Below are 15,179 nucleotides of genomic sequence, written 5' to 3' on the forward strand. Positions count from 1 at the left end.
TACCAATGAACTACCGTTGGTAACAGAGTGAAGTACTCTGAGAAGAATAGTGTAGGAGTGTGTGTGTGTGTGTGTGTGTGTGTGTGTGTGTGTGTCTCTGTGTGTGGAATAGCTCAAAATGGCATGTAGGACATTTTTTGAAGATCAGTGTTGTATCTTGTATTTTTATCACGAGTTTCTCATAAAATTTCTGCATTACTACCAATATAATGTTTCAAATGTCTTGCCATTATAAAATGTGTTGGAAGTTACACTTGCTTACCCTTGTTTTCTAGCAAAATATCTGGCCTTTCATATCTGTGTGCCTGTCGTTGGTTTGGTGCTGTTTGATATCCAAGGTGGAACCCATTTCTCCTCCTGGGAATTGCAAGTCCAGGTGGATAGGCCAGCTGTTTGCCCAGCATGCTTCCTGGGCATACCTTCTGTTTGCCCACGTCAGGGGAGAATCGCTGTCCTGCTCTGGCAGCACAGTGGATTGATGAAATAGATTGAGTACTCAGTTTCTAGCTGAGGAAGTTGAGGCCCACACATTTATAGCTTACCCAGCATTTCACAGCTCCCAGACCAGAGAGCAGGGAGGTTTTCTTAGGAGTCTCCCAAGTTCTCAGATCCAGCCTTCTCTTATGCACTACCTATGCAGTAGCTAGGTAATATTTACTAAGAAGAAAATGGTATATAATGTGCTGAGAATGAGTTTATAGTTAACAGAATTGTAAGTCATTCTCTGCCCTCAAGCAGTTTGGCCTGTCAAGATACTAACATGAGATGAAAGGCAAATAGCAATAAAAAAGCTAAATGACGCAAGGCCAGAGGTTTTACAAGGCAGTGGACAACTGATTTCCAAATAAGTAGTAGAGATAGAAGTTATTCAGAGTTCTGAGAAGGAAGCATTCAGATTGGGCTAAGCATATGGAAAGGCTTTGTGCCAGAACAGAGGCTTGATTTTACAATAGTCGGTGTTTCTCTAACCCATTTGTCTTTTGTTTACTGCTAATAATTGCTGAAAACCATCTAATTCCACGTGTAAGTCTTTTTTTTTTTTTTTTTTTGGCTTCCTTGTTGTTTGGAATGTGTTTGTAAGGTGTATATATAGAACAAACAATTTTATAATTGCGCAGATTTCTACTCTTGATAATATTAAGAAAATAATTTGACACTAACCCTTAGATGAATTTTATTTGATTTACAAGTTTCCTTTTTTCATTCCTCAGACAGCATAATACTCATTCATCTAAAAAGTTTGAAAAGATTTTCATAATAATGTTTAGTTGACAGGAATAGCAGAAAGGGAAATAGTTATGATGGAAGAGAATCAAGTTCAAATGTTGATGGGCTTAGGACCAAGGACAGAAGACCCAGAGAGGAGGTGAGCACAGGGAGAGACCCAGTGTCCTTACGGAGCTGACATGTGGGCATAGGAGGACCCTGTGATAGCCACACAGTTGGGTACCTCCTTAAGTCTAGACTTTAGGAATGGCAGGGATTTCAAAGACAGTTTGGTCAGGCCCCCTTCATTATACAGATGAAGGAATAGCCAAAAAGGCTAAATAATTGCTCAGAGTCACTCATGTGCTTCCCAGGGGATGCTAGTGGTAAAAAACCCCGCCTGCCAATGCTGGAGACGAAAGAGTTGCAGGCTTGATCCCTGGGTTCTGAAGATCCCCTGGAGGAGGGCATGGCAACCCACTCCAGTCTTCTTTGCCTAGAGAACCCCATGGCCAGAGAGGAGCCTGGGGTGCTATGGTTCCTAGGGTTGCAGAGAGTTGGACACGACTGAAGCAGCTTAGCACACACGCATGCAAAGGTCACTCAAAGCGACAGAGCTGGGATGAAAACCCGCATCCCAAGTAATAACCCAGCATTCCTTCCATCTCCCCCAAGGTCTGAGAGTGGAGACCTCTGCACTACAAGAGTGTTCCTAAGTGTGTTAGAGAAGGACCCTTCACTGTTGCTGTTCTTTCCAACACACTGGAGTGGTTTGGAGATGGAGAGATTAATTTATCTGATGAAGGAAGGCACGTTGTGTTCACACAGAGCACATCAGCGTTGCCCAGACTTTGGTGAAGCTCATGCTCTCTGCTGTTTTCGCCCCACCTTCCAGGTGGCCCTACTAACTGAGGACAATTACATTGAGCTTTATTTTTCGTGGCTTATTTTACAAGAAAAATAGATATATTGGTTGTCCTTTTGCAAGCTACAGAGGAATATTGATGGAGAATCGCTTCCTTTTGAGCTCATAAGCTGATACAGATACATACAATTGTATTACTGAATATAGATACATAGTCTATTATATATTTAGCAAAACAGATGGCATTTCTTTTTTTATATTTTTATTTTTATTTATTTATTTTTATTTATTTACTTATTTATTTTTATTAGTTGGAGGCAGATGGCATTTCTTAGCTATGTGCCTGTCATTGGTTCGGTGCTGTTCAGTATCCAAGGTAGAGCCTATTTCTCCTCCTCTGGGAGTCTGCAAGTCCAGGTGGACGGGCCCGTTGTACGCCCTTACAACCTCAAGTATACCATGACTAAAGTGGGACTCGAGTCCCACCAGCTCTGTCTACTTGCTCCTCCCATGTCATTAAGTGGCCCTAGTCTGTGTTCAGTTACTCATTTCAGTTACGCTGAAAACCTGGCGATCGCCTTGATTCTCTTCTTCCCCTTCACTCCCCTCTCCCCTATCTGGGAACAGATCCCTCCACTGTTCCGTGTTTCCCAGATGAACTGCTGACAGACTTCCGTGTATCCTTTAAGACTCTGCTGATGTTGCTTCTCCAGGGCAGTCTTTCCCGGTGTCTTCCTGGAAAGAGTCAGGTATTCCCTCAGTGCAGCTGTAGCCTGCAATAAAGTTCTTTATTAAAAATGTCAACTGTAGTTCTTTGAAGTCAGGTAACTTAGCTTAATTCTCTTTGTAAATATGGTACCAGGCGCATTAGACTCAGCACACTTTGAAATTAGTTGTTTTATTTATTTTTTGATTTTTTTATTTTTCAAATAAGTTTTTTTTGGCTGTGCTGTGCAGCGTTCAGAATCTTAGTTCCCTCCTCTGGGGTTGAGCCTGTGTTCCCCACTGTGGCAGTGTGGAGCCTTGACTGCTAGACTGCCAGGGAAGTCCCTAACATCAGTTGTTTTTGAATCAGTGCTTCGAGTGGGAGAGTTAATTTGGGGTGTTTATGAAACATCCCAGTGAAGGGAGGTTGTGAAGGTAGGCAGAGGCCAGGCCTTGAAAAGTCTGAATGCCACAGGAAGAAGCCAGTAGCAGCTGTAGCTCGTTTAGGTCCGCTGGGCCTTCGGTGGAGCCAGATGTCGTGTGACGGCACTCTGGCCCATAAAAATGGAAGGGGTAGGTGCAGATCCTGAAAGTCTCCTCAAAAGAGGGGCTCGTCTTCCCTCGCCCTCTCTTCTGTTGGCTGGAGTGAAATCTAAGTGCCTGGGCCTCCCACGGTCATCGTAGTGTATCAGGGCCACATCCTAGGTTGGTAGAGCGGGACCCCAGAAGAAGCCTTGGCAAGAGCGAAGGCCGTCCCGGAAGAGGAGCAGAATGAAAGGGCGCCTTAAAAGGTCAGAGAGGTGGGATTGAGCTGGCAGAGGAGACTGAAAGGGAGCCACCAGCGTGATGGGTGGAAAACCAAGAAAGTGGTTTAAGAAGGAGGCGCTGGGTGACGCTGCCAGCTGAGTCAGATCGCAACCAGGAAATTGTCATTGGGTTTGACAGCGTGGAAGCCTTGGTAGGGCCAGGGAAGGGGTGAGAACGAAGTGGGGTTGGAGTGGCTGGAGGGTGGGTAGGAGATGTCTCTCTGAAGATAGCTGCCCTTAAAGAGAAAGTTCAGAGTAGAGTGACTAAGATGGAGGGGATTTGGAGGGGAGGGGACATTTCCCTGAGATGCTGGAATATGCCAATATGCTAATAGAATAACCCTATTGAGAGGGAAAGAGAGAGGAGGCAAGGTCTTGAGAAGATGAGGTGTTGAGATCCAGACAGAGATTGGGTGTTTGCAAGGACGGGGGACACTTTCACGTGTGAGGCAGGTTTACAGATTTGGGGTGCACCCGTGAGGGAGCGCCTATCCAAAGCTTTCCATTTCCTCCTGAAGTGTTGAGCAGGGTCAGCTGAAAGCTCACAGGCTGTGAGGTCACCATCCCCCATGTCTTGTCCAGCTCTTCTGTTGTAACTCGTGTTCTGTGCTTGAAAAGCTCCCTGTGTTTTGGATGGATCGTGTAGCTGCCTTGAAGACCTCCAGGGCCCCCGTTTCCCACGGCACGCACGGCAGGCCACCTCAGGGCCCGGCTCCCTTTCCCCAGCCCCATCTCTCTTTAGGTGCTGCCTGTGATCCAGCCAAAACCAGCGGAACAGTTGCCCTCAAACAACCCCCGTTGCTGCCTGCCAACCTTTGAACATGCCCTCCTGGCACTGAACATGCTTTCCTGGCACTGACCTTTTCTCCCTACCTGTGAACTGGTTCTCCAAGACCCAGTCCTCATATCACAATGCACTAAATCCCTTTGACTCCCCTCCCCCTTCCACAGGCCAGAAGCTGTGGCTTTTATTTACATAATTATATAACTATCCTTTGGAATTTTTTTAAATTGTATTTTTTGGCCTTGCCACATGGTATGTAGGATCTTAGTCGCCCAGCCAGGAATCAAACCCATGGCCTCCATGCATTGGAAGCACAGTCTTAGCCATGGGACCCCCAGGGCAGTCCCTGACTATCCTTGTAGCTTATTCATTTGGATGGAGCACAGTATAGGGCAGGCACTGAGTGAATGGATGAATTTTGATTGCTTTACCTGTTTCTTTAGCAATTCTTTATTAAAAAATTTTTTTTGATGGAAATATAGTTGATTTACAATGTTAATTTCTACTGTACAGCAAAGTGATTTGGTTATACATTTATATACATATACATTCTTCTTCTAAAAATTCGTTTCCATTTTGGTTTATCATAGAATATTGACTCTAGTTCCCTGTGAGTGAAGTTGCTCAGTTTTGTCCAACTCTTTGCAACCCCATGGACTGTAGCCTATCAGGTTCCTCCATCCATGGGATTTTCCTAGGCAAGAGTACTGGAGTGTGTTGCCATTTCCTTCTTCAGGGGATCTTCCTGACCCAGGGATTGAACCTGGGTCTCCTGCATTGTAGGCAGAGGCTTTTATCATCTGAGCCTCCAGGGAAGACCGTGTCTGACTTTTTGCAGCCCTATTGACTGTGGCCCACCAGGCTCCTCTGTCCATGGGATTTTTCCAGGCAAGAGTACTGGAGTGGGTTGCCATTTCCTTCTCCAGGGGATCTTCCTGACCCAGGGATCGAACCTGGGTCTCCCACACTGCAGGCAGACACTTTACCCGCTGAGCCACCAGGGAAGCCTCTCTTAGATCCCTGTGCTATAGAGTAAAACTTTGCTGTTTACCTGTTCTGTTTACATCCTCTAACCGAAACTCCCACTCCATCTGTCTCCCACCCGCTCGCTCGTGGCAGCCACAGGTCTGTCTCCATGTCTAGAGGCTGTTTCTGTTTCTTAAAAGTGCGTTTGTGTCATATTTTAGATTCCACATATATATATGTGTGTGTGTGTGTATATGTATATATATGATGTTATATAGTATTTGCCTCCCTTTTTCTGACTTACTTTACTTGGTATGAAAATCCCTAGTTCCATCCATATTGCTGCAGATGGCGTTATTTTGTTGCTTTTTTATTGCTGAGTAGTACTCCATGTGTGTGTGTGTGTGTGTGTGTGTGTGTGTGTGTGTGTGTATAAAACTGCATTTTTTTATCCATGCATCTGTTAATGGATATTAGGTTTTACAGTCTTGACTATTGTCAATAGTGCTGTTGTGAGCATACTGTGCATGTATATTTTTGAATTATATTTTTGTCTGGATATGTGCCCAGGAGTGGGATTGCTGGATCATATGGCAGTTCTATTTTAGTTTTTGAGGAACCTCCTTGTTTTTTTTTGAGGAATCTACTCTTTTCCATAGTGGCTGCATCAACTTACATTCCCACCAGCAGTGTAGTGTGGTTCATCTCTCTCCACGCTTTCCCAGGCATTTGTTATTTGTGGACTTCTTAATGATGGCCATTCTGACTGTGTGAGGTGGTATCTCATTGTAGTTTTAATTTGCATTTCTCTAATAATTAGCGGTGTTGAACATCTTTTCATGTGCCTGTTGGCCATCTGTATGTCTTCTTTGGAGAAATGTCTGTTTAGTTCTGCCTGTTTTTCAATTGGATTGTTTGTTTTTTGTTGTTGAGTTGCATGAACTGCTTATATATTTTGGCAATTAAGCCCTTGTCGGTCACATCATTTGTAGATATTTTCTCCCAGTCTGTAGGTTATCTTTTTATTTTGTTTATGGTTTTCTTTGCTATGCAGAAACTTGTAAGTTTGATTAGGTCCCACTTGTTTATTTTTACTTTTATTTTACTTTTATTTTTATTGCCTTGGGAGTCCTTTGGCAATCCTTAATGAAATTAAGATGAAATGAAAGTTATATACTTTCAATATTTGATGTAAAGTAAACATTGTTTCTTTTTCTTTCTTTCCCTAGGTGGTTCTGGAATGGAGCCGGGATCAATACCATGTTTTGTTTGATTCCTACAGAGACAACATTGCTGGGAAGTCCTTTCAGAATCGGTGAGAAGAAACCACTTTTGGAGAGTAGCTTATTTGGGCTCAAATGATAAGTTGTGAAATCACCCATGCTTTATATGGAACAGTTGAAGGGGTCTTTCCAAGTTGTAGGTATGATTTAGCTTGTTTAAAACGACTCACACGTGAAGGAACTTTGTAATCCATCCTCACGTTTCTCCGGATGACAACTTTGATTCTCAAAGAGCAATCCTGCCTTGCTGAGTATTGAGTACTTTAAGTTACATGAGCTCACTCTGTCCTTGACCCAGTTGTGTGAGATAAAGATAATTCTATCCCCCTAGGATGAGAAAGCTAGATGGCTACTCTGTAGCCAGTTCCAAGCCCCAGCCAGTGTTTTGCCCATCACTGTGTTAATAACCAGGGCATCTGCTGTGGCATCCACCAGGACCCTCACATGCCTTTGTGACCACACCTTACTGCCTCGCTCTGGGGAGGAGAAAAGAACCTCACACGTGGGCTCTTTTTCTCCCTAAGGCCAAGCTTCCTGGTGCAGCCACTCCTGGATGCCGCCTTCACCCTTCCTCTTCCTTGGAGGTTTTTTCCTGCCTCACGAGGCACACCTCAGAGTGCAAGCAATCTTTTCCAACATCCTCCTTCCCTTCTCCCAGCTGAAATGAATCACACAGGCTCTTTTCCTGTTTTGCCTGTTACTTGCATTGTTTTATATCATAAAAGCAATATATGTCTGTGGTTGAAAACAGTTCAAGCAATACAGAAAAGTAAAAAGTAAAGCATATCTCTGCCTCATTCTGAATTTCCCCTGACCCAGAGCAACCATGGCTAATGAATTTTTGTTTTGGATTCTTCTGGTGTCTGTCCTTTTTTTTTTAAAAAAAAAAAGAACGGAGAACAGAATTGTCTCCTTTTTGACTTACTTTGTGCAGTATCTGTTGACTCCTTTCCATTGTAATGGCACAAGGCTAGTCGCTGGAGGGCATAGAACAAAAACAAAAACAAACGTGACCAAAAACAAAACAAAACAAAAACAAACGTGACCAAAAACAAACGTGGGGCAGCCAGTAAAGACAGTTAACCTCTTAGAAGACATCTGTCTAACTATCAAAAGACCATAATCAGAAATTTCCCTAGATCCTGACTGTTTATTTTCCCTGGAGAATAGAGTCCATGAGTCCTCCTCTTTACCTGCACTGAACTAGAAAATCTAGTAAAAATATAACTAGTAGTAGGTGTTGATTGGTGCACCTTGAACATTTTCTGGGAGTGCCTCTAGACTACATCAGCAATTTATATGAAGCTCTTGTTTCTGTTTAGAATTACTGCTTGGCACCTCCATCCACTTGTTATGAGTACCTGTGTGGTTCCTATCAAATAAGTAGTTTTTTAAAAAAGCTATGCCAATTAGACTTAGATGTATGCACTATTATAGTCCTAAACATCTCAGCAAGGAAGGGCTGTGGGATTCCTTGAGTTCACTTAAAGCTTTCCTCTTTAGTCCTTAAAGCATCCTGTGTGTTAGTGGCATCCCTGAATTTGCTCCTTCAATTAAGGTTGAATCTTTGAGCCCTACTCTGTTTTAGATGCTGAGGTCTGACTCTCTACTATAAAGCATTTTGCAGTCAAGTAGGGGAGATAGCTTATCAACAAGTACCTAAGGAAGTAGGGAAACTCTAGATCTTTCTCTTAGGAGCTCTTAAAACAACAGTTTCCAAAGACCCGGGGAATGGGGGATGGGGGGGCAGTTGGGGGGGGCGGCAGTGGAACCAAAGCTACTTTTATGACAACACTGAGGTGTTGCTTGTCTTTTTTATTGCGTTATTTGCACTCATCGTGTGAAAGCCATGGTGGGTACAATTGCAGCACCATTATCCTCTCTGCAGGGGTCAGAAAAATGCTGGGTTTGCTTAAGAGTGTTTCTGAAACGTTAATTTGATTATATCTTGGCCCTGTGAGTACACATTTTCTTAACGTTGTGTGCGATGCAACAGAAAGCACACATCAAGCACCAAATGGTGACTGTCTTGAGGAAAAGCCCTCATGCAGTTGTTTTGAGTTGCAACCTGAACTTGGTTTATTTCATGGATCACCACTGTTATTACTTGCAAGGACAGATGACAGTGTCAATACTCAGGCTTGGTTATATTTGGCAGATATTTTCTTTGCTGTGAACAAAGCAATCCTGTGTTGGAAGGGAAAGAAACAAAGTCATTATTGCCAGTGATAAAATTTGAGCTTTCAAGTGAAAATCAGAATTTAAGAAAACTTGTTTCCACCCCTGTGAGCCTAACATTTCACAATATTATATAAAGACTTTGATTAGATTTGCAGCATAATCCAAGAAAATCACATTTGTTAATATTATGTAAGAAAGTTCAGGAAATACGTCACCATTTGGCTGAGCTGCATAACTCAGTAAGCTTTTGTTTTCCAGATAACCAATGTATTGATGTTATAGAATTTTACACAGATAAAAGCCATTCCGTGTGCAAGAAAGACCTATGGATTTTAATGTAAAAGCACAAAAAGTTTACTAATATGGTTTCAGATTATACATTGCAGCTGATTTTTAAGAAACTATCACTTATTTTGGTGTGGTATCAAATAATATCCAGCACTATATGAAAAGGCTATTAAAATGCCCCTTCCCTTTCTAACTGTGTATCTGTAAGCCTGAGTTTTCTTCAACCCAGACAACATCTGGGAACAGATTGAATACCGAAGATTGAGACGCTTCCTTGCTTCTCCTGTCATTAAAGAGATGTGGAGAAATGTAAAGCAATGCCTCTCACTGAACTTTTGTTTCATTTTTTGAAAAATACTACTGTTTTCATTTAAAACAGCACATGAAGGGATTTACTGTTGTTTTAAAATGAATTAATATTTTTTGAATGTCTGACTAATTTTTGAAAATGGCAAAAAAATGGCATAAAAACCTTTAAACAAGCTTTGGGGCTCCTTAAGAAGTTTTAATTGCGTGAAGTGTCTGGACCCTAAAAAGTCTGAAAATCATTCCTTAACACAGCAGTCTTCAAGCTTCCGTGTGCAGCAGAATTCCACAGAGGGCTTGACAAAACGGAGTTTCTCCCCACCTCCAGAGTTTATGCATCTGTAGGTCGCAGGGTTACAGAGAATTTTCATGTCTTAAAAAGTTCGCTGGTGATACTGAAACTGCCGGTTTGGTGACCACACCATGAGAACTGTTGCGTTAACAGATTCGTAATGAGACGTAATCTTCCTACTTCTCCAGTTTTTATTTTAAAACAGCGCTGATTGTCCTAAGAAAAGCTCGAAATGGCTGTCTTTTTTTACCCCAGCATTTGTGAGTACTCAGCCTGCTCTGTCTGATGCTGTCCCCGCGCTGATTGTGCACTGACGCATACCTCTCAGCCTTAACAGAGCCTCAGAACTTTTAGAAGGAAAATCAGCTCACATAATCTAGGTACTGAGGTCAGCTCTCTCAATCATGTTCTCTTTCTAAAGAGCATGTGTGTGTTCTCAGTACTTCTTATAATTGTTGTTGTTTAGCGGCTAACTCTTTGTGACTACCAAGGACTGTAGCCCACGATGTTCCTCTGTCCGTGGGATTTCCCAGGCAAGCATTCTGGAGTGGGCTGCCATTTCCTTCTCCAGGGGATCTTCTTGACCCAGGGCTCAAACCTGAGTCTCCTATATTGCAGGCGGATTCTTTACTGCTGAGGAACTAGGGAAGCCCCTCCTAATTTTAGGTTGTGTTAAAATGTAGTTTGATTTTTATGCAGGGATATTTCAAAATTACCTAATTTTGCTGATGACAAGAAAAGGTAATATTACATGGATGTTGGTGGTTGGATAGCATCACCAATTCAGTGAACATGAACTTGGGCAAACTCTGGCAGATAGCGAGGGACAGGGAGGCCTGGTGTGCTGCAGTCCACGGGATTGCAGAGAGTCAGACATGACTTAGTGACTGAAGAAAAGCACCATTACATCATATGTTCTAGTATATTTTAAAATAGCCATAATGTTTCTAGGAAGTTTTCAGTGTTTTACTAGTGTTTCTGCATGTCTTTTTAATGTTGTCCCTGAATGAAAAAAAAAATCCCATTCTATATGCCAGTACCAAGTGAATATATAAATTATGTACTGCTACTAACTGTGAGGCAGGCGGTAAGTCTCTCTGGAGCTCAGTTTTGTCATCTCTGAAATGCAGACATTAGATGAAGTGTGAAATCTCGTGCAGCTCTGGTTCTCAGATGCTGTTTATGGTCTAAGTTTTCTTCTCTGCTTTGTGCGATGTAGAACCAGGGGACTATTAGGTGCCTTCATATTCCTTTAAACTAAAGCGATTAAAACAAGATTGGGGTCACTGTCACCACGGCTTTGGTTCTGAATCATAGATCACTTATTTAGTCTTCAGCTCTAAGATAAAGGCTTCCTTCTCATCTGGAGACTAAGATAGTGGTCTGTGGTTAGAATGAAAGCCTCAGACTCACTGTGACCATGTCTAATAAGTAGAAAAACAACTGACTCACTGGCCAGGGGCAGATCACAGGATCTTCTCAGGGCTGTCAGTTTAACACCGGAGAGTTAAGTTGATCATGTAATGCAGTCTTACTCAAAGAGCCAGGACATAAATGAATTATATATTTAATGTTGCTTTCCTTGGTAGAGCTTGTAGAGATAATCTCTTGACTATTAGAACAATCTTTAATAGCTCATAGTTACTTTAAAAGGAAAACTTTGGAATGTACAGATTTCTCCTTCCTTTTTAAAAGCCTTTCTAAAATATGTCACTTAAGTGGGATTTTTTGTTGTCGTTGTTAATTTTTTGTCTAAGCGTAGACCACCTGTGACCTAACTTACATGTGGGTAATGTGAAACATTTTTTTTTTAAGAGAAGAGACCACTGTTTATGTTGAGGGAATGAACTGATAGTTATTTAGACAATAAATACATATTAAACCCCACTGTGTCTCAGGCAGTATTCCTAGGCACATAGTGTTGAACAGGAGGAACTCACTGACCTCACACAGAAGTGATATTTTAGTGGGGGGGGGGGGGGTATTTATTTATTTAATAAAAAAAAAGTGAACTGTAATCTACATATAAGTCACTCAAAGTGAGTTTCTGGACCAGCAGCACTGGCATTACCTGGGAACTTGTTAGGAATGCAGTTTCTGGGGCCCCCAATCTAGACCTAATTAATGAGAGACTCTGTAGATGGAGCCTAGCCATCTGTCCAACAAGTCCTATAGGTGCTTCTGATGTCTGCTGACATTCGGAACCATCCATATAGAAACATGCAGAAGAAGATCAAGAGAAGGTAGTGTTTGCATATCATGACAGTAGGGAGCAAGAGCCTGAGAGTGTGTGGGAGAGAGGAAGTAATGAATGAAGATGGGCACAGAACGCATGACACTGTTTCTGCCTTAGAGATGCTCGATGTAGTGGAAGACAGAAAAATGGCACAGCCAGTATGCTAAGGACTCCTTAGAGTATGGAGTACAGTGGAAGTTGCCTGTTAAGCAGTACATTTTCTTTGTGAGAGGTGAGGGAAGAGGGCGTTTGGGGAATGAGGAAGTGGTTAAAAGAAGAATGAAAGAAAGGATATTCTAAGCAGAGGGAGAAGTGCGTTCAAAGGTACAGAAGCCTGCAAGCTGTTGCCCTGTTTGGGTAAGGGCATATAGCTGGCACGTCTAGAGCACAAGGTGTGGATTATGGGGTTTAGATTGCATTTTGCAGGCAGTGACACACCTTGACGGGAGGACTCGGAGACTGTCACTTATGCCTGAGTGTGAGGTGATTGCTTCCACATTTTTCCCCATGAGACTCTGGGTCCCCTGGTCCCTCTTTGACTCTCGTCTCTTCTTAGGTTCTTCCCTGTGGTCCTGTTTCTCTCTGCCACACTGGCCTCTCATTGTTTAACCATGCCAGATAAGCAGCCGCCTCAGGGCATTTGCATAGGACGTTTTCCTTCTCTGGGCTCTGCTTGCCCAATTGCCCACACGGCAGCTTCCTCCCTTCCTTAATCTCTTTGCTGAAATGCCAGCCTTCCAGTAAGGCCATCTCTGATCTCCCTATTTAAAACTGACCCCCCTCCCCCACCCCACAAGACCTAGACACACAGTATATCTCCCCTTTCTGCTCCATAACATTGAACATCATCTGACTTCATTTATTTGGTTTATTTCCTGACTTCACCTTTCTAGAATGCAGGCTGCATGAAGGCATGCATTTCGGTCTGTGCTGAGTCCCCAGCACTGAGCGCTCAGGAAACAGTTATTCAATCAGTGGATAAACACCTCTTTCATCCAGTCATCTCATCTTCTTTTAAGCTACAAGTGACTATCTCTCTATTTACTTCCTTCCATAATTTGACTGATTTACCCCCCAAACCGCCTTATTTCCCCCGAGATTATTAACCTGTGGCCAAAACAAAGATTGTCAAACGTTTTAGTCTTTGGGGCCCTTTGTGCACCGGGGGCCCAATCCTGTGCCTGACCCGTGAGGAAGACAAAAAGGAGGGTAAGCTTGGGTCCTTGGCCTAAAAATAAAACAACCCCCCTCACACCCCCTAAAAAAAATAACCCTGAAAGTGTAGCGTTCCTTGGAAAAGATCAAACCTGAAACAGAATCATCCAAAATATGTCTTACGTTACCATGAAGTCTCTAGTATAGCTCCAGAGCAGGCTCTGAAAGATGGGTAGGATCCTGGTAAGTTGATGAAGGAAAGAAGGAGAAAACTTTTAGCAGGAGTTAATCCCATGGACGGAGGAGCCTGGTAGGCTGCAGTCCATGGGGTCGCTAAGAGTTGGACACGACTGAGCGACTTCACCTTCACTTTTCACTTTCATGCATTGGAGAAGGAAATGGCAACCCACTCCAGTGTTCTTGCCTGGAGAATCCCAGGGACGGGGGAGCCTGGTGGGCTGCCGTCCATGGGGTCCCAGACAGTCGGACACGACTGAAGCGACTTAGCAGCAGCAGCAAACCTGAGATGGACCTTAGACAGGACAGTCAGGAATTAAAAGCCTGCCTGACATCTGGGCTTCCCCGGTGACTCAGATGGTAAAGAATCCGCCTGCAATGTGGGAGACCTGGGTTTGGTCCCCGGGTTGGGAAGATCCTCTGGAGTAGGGAATGGCTACCCACTCCAGTAATCTTGCCTGGAGAATTCCATGGACAGAGGAGCCTGGCAGGCTACAGTCCATGGGGTCACAAAGAGCTGGACACGACTGAGTGACTTTCATTTAACTGACTCCTTAGGTCAGGGGTGTGATAGATAGTAAGGGAAACATTGAGCAGGTCTGCGAAGGTCTTCTGTGCTAGTGTCTCAAGTAAAGCATCGAGCTCCCACCTGCCAGGCACAAATCCTAGTCCGCAGGGAACTTAGGGAACAAAGCAGATGTGATTCCTGCTGCCGTGGAGCTCACATTCTAGGGGAGGCACACATGAATTACCAGTGTATGTAGCGTGTCAGTTATTTAATATGTTAGGAGATTACTGCTATGAAAAAAGAAAAAAACAGGGTCCAGCAAACAGGATTGGGAGGGCCCTGGCTTGGAGACAACAGAAAATGGGAAGTCTGAGGCATTAAATGGGTAGGTTTTCGTTGTGGAAAGTGAAAGTCACTCAGTTGTATCTGACTCTTTGTGACCCCACAGACTATACAGTCCATGGAATTCTCCAGGCCAGAATACTGGAGTGGGTAGCCTTTCCCTTCTCCAAGGCATCTTCCCAACCCAGGGATCGAACCTAGGTGTCCCGCATTGCAGGCGGATTCTTTACCAGCTGAGCCACAGGGGAATCCCCAACATTGTGGTTTGCTGGCTGACTTTTTTGGGGGTCATTTTGTTTAAGCTTCTAATTTCTTTTCTGTGTTTGGCTGCATTTGTATCCCAGCTTCCTCGTTTGCTAAACTGAGAATGTAGCAGTTTGAGCTTCCAAGACCTCCTCTGCAGTCTTAAAATGGAAAGGACAGCAGCCTCTTTACAGGGTGGTTGTGATGATCAAATGATGCAAAACTACATCAAGCGTCTAGCAGAATGCAGCTCGCAGAGAAGGTCCTCAGTAAATATTACTGCCCCAGCCCCAGTTTCAAAACATGCAAGGCTGTGATATGCACCATGGTTGGATTACCTTTTTGTTGACATTCTTTCCTAACCTCTGAGCTTGACCCCTGTATGCTGTCCTTATTCCCAAATATATTGGAAAAATGCGTATAAGCCGGAGGACTTATGGGTTTCCCTAGGCTCTGTCTGCCCATGCCGATCGACGTGGTTTACACCTGGGTGAATGGCACAGATCTTGAGCTGCTGAAAGAGCTGCAGCAAGTCAGAGAACAGATGGAGGAGGAGCAGAAGGCAATGAGGTAAAGCTGATTGGGTTGTTCAGAGAACGAAACACAGCACATTCTACAGTTATAAGTAACAATGCCCTTCAGAAGGTGAGATGATGCTCACGTTGTTGTCCAAACAAGAATCTGCATCTCAGGTTCATGCCGTTGCACGATTCTGGCAGTCATGCATCGACCCTTGTTCCCCGGTGCCCAGCGAGGACTTGGCCACTTTGGCGAGA

General features: G+C 43.6%; 1 protein-coding gene across 3 annotated transcripts in view; it reads left to right on the top strand.

Annotated features, from left to right (window-relative positions):
* The window catches only part of GNPTAB (N-acetylglucosamine-1-phosphate transferase subunits alpha and beta), an 85,604-nt gene that overhangs the window by 24,126 nt on the left and 46,299 nt on the right, over nucleotides 1-15,179 (top strand). For all 3 annotated transcript variants that reach the window (XM_020881148.2, XM_020881150.2, XM_020881149.2), the window contains exons 2-3: nucleotides 6,562-6,647; nucleotides 14,854-14,973. In XM_020881148.2, the coding sequence (XP_020736807.2) occupies nucleotides 6,562-6,647; nucleotides 14,854-14,973 (206 nt within the window). The remainder of the gene's footprint in view (nucleotides 1-6,561; nucleotides 6,648-14,853; nucleotides 14,974-15,179) is intronic.

The sequence above is a fragment of the Odocoileus virginianus genome, chromosome 23 (genome assembly GCF_023699985.2).
Source record: "Odocoileus virginianus isolate 20LAN1187 ecotype Illinois chromosome 23, Ovbor_1.2, whole genome shotgun sequence".
NCBI lineage: Eukaryota > Metazoa > Chordata > Mammalia > Artiodactyla > Cervidae > Odocoileus > Odocoileus virginianus.